The sequence below is a fragment of the Cucurbita pepo genome, unplaced genomic scaffold (genome assembly GCF_002806865.2).
Source record: "Cucurbita pepo subsp. pepo cultivar mu-cu-16 unplaced genomic scaffold, ASM280686v2 Cp4.1_scaffold001712, whole genome shotgun sequence".
Taxonomy (NCBI): Eukaryota; Viridiplantae; Streptophyta; class Magnoliopsida; order Cucurbitales; family Cucurbitaceae; genus Cucurbita; species Cucurbita pepo.
Window position 1 is genome coordinate 1 of NW_019647826.1, and position 5,922 is coordinate 5,922.

Below are 5,922 nucleotides of genomic sequence, written 5' to 3' on the forward strand. Positions count from 1 at the left end.
TATGTAGATGTTAGTCCAGATGCATAGAATAAGAACTTGTTTTGATTTCAAGGTTCCTATCTACCTTTTTTGCATATGTGTCTATTACCCAATACTAACCTGAGGACGTGCCATTTGGGAACCCTCCCAAGTCAATTACTAATACCAAGACATTGAGTAATTCTCAACAATATTAATGATCGGTTAATCCAGGATAGAAACAGCGATATATAGGAATATTCATTCAATAAACAAAAACGAGAAGTGTAATGCGATAACTTTACCAATCATAATCATTTTTATCATTGTCAGAATTAAGAAAATCATCGGCACCAGTCTTGCGAGTAGGAGCTGGGGTAGCTGATGAGATATTAAATATTGGAGAAGTTCCTGGTTTTGTTCCTGCACAAAACAGAAATTGAATTCGATAAAACATAGTTACAGAAGAGTAAGCAAAAATAGACGTCAAAAACAACGTGGATTACTCCTTTTCTTTCTGGATCAGTATTCATCTGATGGACAAAAGAACAAGGGCTACAAAACTTTAACTCTCGATTAAGAAAGGATTCTAGAAAGCTCCAGAACAAGGCCATAAAATAAAATTCAGTGCAGCTGAAGTGCAAGTCCAAAGTTTGAAAGAGAGGCTATACCTAAAGGCGCATCGAACTCTTCCACGTTATTAGAGAGAAGATCATTCCTCTCTTTCTCACGCTTTCTCATTTCTAAAAACAACGCAAGCTCCTCCTCCTTATCTTTCATAACCGACGCCCTCAGTCCTCCAACTTGCTGCTGCCGCGGCTTTGCCGGAGCTTGTATTTGCGATTCCAAAGCCCTAAAACTACGATTCATGTCTAAATCCCCCGAGTTTCGTGTTAAAAAATTTCAAAAACCACAGGTAGCCGAGAATACTTCAAAGCCAAAACAAAAAAAAAACAAAAACAAAAAAAAAANGCAGAATCCGCCATTGTTGTCCGATCGAGCTCAGAAAATCGAAAGAGATGACATTCACAGGTCGAACGGTGCCGTATGGAGTGCGAAACGGGGAAAATACCGGTGAGTTTATGCACCAAGCTTCTCTTTCTTTCTCTTGTGTTGCTGTGTTTCCCCTCACTTGAAGTCTACGTTTTCGTGTTGGGCCTTTTAGGTGGGTCAATATTACTGGATAATCACGATTTTACCCCTTCATTTCTTGCACACAAGGGCCTTGGTCCCCGTTGTCTTACAAAAATACCCCTCCATTCTTCCTCATATTTTCGAATAGGGCTTTCTTTGGGGTCGTGGGGTAATGATTCCTTTAGCTTATCACTCCTCCTAACCTCTCATCTTTTGAAAATGAAGGATTTTAAATTAGACCTACTCCCTTAACCGCCTTTTTAAGTCTCACCTTTTATTTATTTATTTATTTATTTATTTTCATTTTTTTCTAATTTTAAATATCTTTTATTTATTTCCATAATTATTTTCCTTATAACAAAAAAAAAAAAAAATCAACAAATTAATGAAAGAAGTCATAAATAAAATTGTAATCTCTGACCATTCCAAATATAGACTTTATACTTTTTACATATTTATTATTTTACCTATTCAACTATATTATTTTATTTACACCACAATTCTAACTAAATTTAATTTTTATGATAACATATTCGTAATTATTGAATTAAAAAATAAATAAAGGTATATTATTTTGTTGTTTGACTTTATAAACTTTTTTTTAAACCAATAATTTGGAATCAATCAAAATTAATCATTTTATATTCTATTAATAAGACATATATTCACATCGCTATCCTTAGTTTTACACCATTTGAAAGAAAAAAATTTATTATAGTATATTTGATGCTATATTGCAGGTAGATGTGACATATATAAGCAAATACTATAGAGTTTCATGAGTTGTCTTTAATAAAATTAATATATGCAGTCATATTAATTGAAATAGTTTTTTTAATTTAATAAATGAGTTAGAGAATATTCAAGCATTTTCCCTATTTGTTGGGATATATATAGCTGAACTATGCTCAATTTAATTTGGATGACACATATTAAAATAATTATTCGAAAAAATATATAAAAAAAAGTTTATAAGCAAAGATATTAACAAAAAAATGATAATAATAATAACTGGATTTTAACTTTTGTTTCTTTCTTTATTAAATCAAGTTTTTTTTTTTTTTTTTATTATTTTTTTTTTTAATTGACCAACAGGGTGTAGTCGTCAGTTTATTACTTTAAAATTCTGGTTTCAATGGTTTAAGACGATTCTTGTAGAAAATCAGAGTATGATTATTTGAAAGTCTACCATTTTCAGGTTTTAGATTGATACAGAAAGCATAGAGACGATAGGTGATATTGGTGTTGTGAAGGAAATCGAAAATGGCCGGAAAGATGAGCGACGCGAGCAGTAGCACAATTGGTGGTGCGGAGAGAGGGGAAAGCGTTGTTTATGACTGTGGAAGACGAAAATCTTCTTGTGGCTACTGCAAATCGGGTTCTCGTGGCAGCGTCACTCACGGTCCGATTGATTTTTATTAAATTTCGCGAACTGTTTCTCTGTTACTTCTTCTAGCTCTTTCGTTTCATCGCTAGCTGCTTTGATTATTTGTTTTATCTGTGAATTGGATTCTGTCAATTTGGTTTGGTATTTTCACCTGTGAGATATGTTGGATAATTCTTTGATGCAAATTGCTAAATGTTTTCTGTTCTCTTATGGTTCTGAACTCTGTTTTGATGCATATCTGCACCTTTTTCTTTGGTATTGAGAGCTGTGATGGAATTTCAAGTTCATGTGATAGTTGTTAAGAACTCTGTATTGGTTACCTGTTATTTTCTCATCTTTTCCATTGATTTTCGATAGGACTGAATGATACGTATGAATTGTAGTTTTTAATTGAGGGAAATGTCCACATTAGGCATTTAAAACATGAATAATCAAAATATTTCTTGGCTGATGCGTTCTTCGGTCATTCCTGGCTTGATCCTTTAGACAATGCTTATAAATTTCTATGCTGCAATTCGAGAATTTAGAAGCTGAAAATGATTATAGCATTCCTGATCATCATTGATGTTGGCTTTTATTATCTTGGCAGGTTTATGGGCAGATAATCTTACTGTTGATGACTACCAAGGTTTGTTTTCCTGGCTCTTCTTTCAGTCTTTCCAGGACTTCCTTTTCTATCTGCAATCACAGTTCATGCTGCATTTTCAATTTTGTCTACAAAACTTTCATCATGCTCGCATATTTATCGATATATAGTATGGATGCTTGATCATTTTCTGAAATGGTTTCTGGCAATTTTATGTAATATAGGCTATATCTTTTTACTTGTTTCACAGATCTCCTTGATCGTGGCTGGAGAAGATCTGGCTGTTATCTCTACAAACCTGAGATGGAAAGGACATGTTGCCCTTCTTATACAATTCGTTTGAAGGCATCAGACTTTGTTCCATCTAAAGATCAATTACGAGTGTTTAGACGGTTTCAAAGGTATGATTTTAAAAGATTTTGGTGTTTAATTTTGTATTTATGTTCCTGAAATCTAACCTTCGCTTTCAACATCTTTTCTTGAGGTGAAAGATGTTGTCATTATCCACATTTGAATATACTTAATTACTTGAGCAAATTGATCGTGGGGGAGTTTGATGATTAGAGCATGTTTGCGAGTGATTTTGGAATAACCAAAATTACTTTTGTCATGTCCAAAATAACAAAAAACTAAAAAGGGCACGAATGAAGTGATTTTGGTCAATCTAAAATCACTCACAAACATGCCTTTAGTGGGTTCTAGTTATAGAAATGAAACTTTGTTCTACACTTTTTGTTCAATTCGACCTTAAAAAACAAATTATTTACCTTATTTCAGTTGGTCCAATGGGAGTTGTTTCTGTAAACATTTCATTTCTTTGTCATTTTAAAATCAGACCTGGGAGGAAATACAATTGGATGCAGGCCGACCAGTTTAACATCTGATGTGTTTCTGTCTGTCTTTAGGTTTTTGGATGGAGAGTTGGAACAAGATAATCCAGTGGAGAACACAGAAGCTTCAAGTGCTTCCAAGAACTGTAGCTATGCACTTAATGGAGATTCTCACTCAGTAGAAAATAACTCACTGTCCTTTAAAAATAAAGAAAACGAGGAAGGCCGCTTTATACTTCATCTGTCTGATCAGGTCGATGACGCCATAAGCTTATGCTCCGAAAAAGGCGATCTTCCCCGTAACATACCGTTTCCAAGAGCGTCTGTCAAAAGGGTTTCCCATGTAAAGAAGAAACTGCTGGTTCAAGGATCAAAGGATCTTGTATACTCCTGCAATGTTGCATTCCAATTGTCTGCTAGCATAAGGCGTGCCCAAGTTGGTGAGATGAAAGATGATAACTTATCATCATCAGCGAGTAACACAGCAGAAACTGGGTTTGTTCCTAAAATAATAGCTGAAAAGTTGGTAAATTACTTGAGCCAGATTGATGAACTATCTGGTTTCTCAATCAAAGCATGCAATGGACATATTAACTTTTATTCTGATAAAGGAGAAGCTTCCTTTTCCTCCCCTAAGGATGCTGAAAGGGCCACCATTTCTCAAGAAACTGCTAAAGCCAGAAGTAAAGATTCCCATATGGAGAAGAACTCTAAATTTTCTTCACAGAAGAAACGAAAATTAGAGATACGCCTGAAAAGGTCCAGTTTTGATCCAGTAGAATACGCTTTGTATAGACGTTATCAACTTCATGTGCACAATGATACTCCAGAACGTATATCAGAAGCCTCATACAGGAATTTTTTAGTTGACACCCCCCTCAACTTTGTTCCCTCAACTGGTGATGGTACAGTTCCTCCCTGCGGTTTTGGTTCTTTTCACCAGCAATATTTGATTGATGGAAAGTTAGTTGCAGTTGGTGTTGTAGACATCCTTCCAAGATGTTTATCGAGTAAATATCTGTTCTGGGATCCTGACTATGCTTTCCTCTCTCTGGGCAAGTATTCAGCCCTACAAGAAATAAACTGGGTAAAACAAAATCAAACATATTGTGCCAGTCTTCAATATTATTATCTTGGTTACTATATTCACAACTGTGGAAAGATGAGATACAAAGCAACATATTGCCCATCGGAGCTTCTTTGTCCACTTCGTTACACGTAAGTGTTTCTCTGCAGTTGGGGAGTTATTGAGGCTGATTTCTTTACTTGAATGTGTGAGNGCTTCTTTGTCCACTTCGTTACACGTAAGTGTTTCTCTGCAGGTGGGGAGTTATTGAGGCTGATTTCTTTACTTGAATGTGTGGGAATAAAATGAGTGTCTGTCCCAGGTAGCTTGAGTCAGTTTAGGGGTTTTATTTAATAATTCTTTGATTTCCATTTTCATGGCAATTGATATTAGGCAAAACCGAGAGTAATAGAAGCTAAGGTACTAGAAATTAGGAATCGTTAAGGGACTAGAAATTTATCCGATCATAAGAAACTTGTTTCTATCAATAAGATTGACCAGTCGCTTCAAATTTAACCCATGAGTTCTGTATCTCCTCAGGTGGGTTCCATTTGATGCTGCGAAGCCATTGCTGGATCAAAAGTCTTATGTAGTCTTATCAGATTTTTCACTCCAAAATAAGGAATCATTACCACTTCAGGAGGTGCCGAATGATATGCAACTCAAACAAGATGATGATTTCCTGGAAGAACCAAACGATTCTATTATAGATGAGGATGAGGATGATGAAATCACCGAGGCATACTCCTATAGTTCTGATGACGATTTGGACCCAGAAAGCAGTGGTCTGGCCTCCTCTGAAAAGGAAGATGGAGATGTCACAAATATATTAATGGACATAGACGATTCCCGTATGAGATATAAGGTATATACTATCATTTTGTTCTTAAGATTTCGTGCTGTGCTTCAATCCTTCACCTGCAAGTTCATGTTGGTAAAAAAAAGAAAAAGAAAAAAAAAA

The 5,922-nt window shown here is 35.2% G+C and overlaps 2 protein-coding genes across 2 annotated transcripts; one reads left to right on the forward strand and one right to left on the reverse strand.

Moving 5' to 3' along the window:
• Positions 1-74: 74 nt before the first annotated feature.
• LOC111786469 lies at positions 75-923 on the reverse strand. Its single transcript, XM_023666719.1, has 2 exons — positions 630-923; positions 75-381 (listed from the first exon to the last, which is right to left on the reverse strand). Exons 1-2 carry the CDS (start codon positions 826-828, stop codon positions 260-262), a joined length of 321 nt encoding a protein of 106 aa, XP_023522487.1. The 5' UTR covers positions 829-923; the 3' UTR covers positions 75-259.
• A 70-nt stretch (positions 924-993) lies between these two features.
• On the forward strand, positions 994-5,895 carry LOC111786468 (arginyl-tRNA--protein transferase 2-like; the record flags this gene model as incomplete). Its single annotated transcript, XM_023666718.1, has 6 exons — positions 994-1,032; positions 2,291-2,494; positions 3,069-3,107; positions 3,316-3,466; positions 3,971-5,113; positions 5,502-5,895. Coding segments are annotated over exons 2-6 (1,866 nt in total), but the record flags the coding sequence as incomplete, so codon positions are not given.
• Positions 5,896-5,922: the final 27 nt, after the last annotated feature.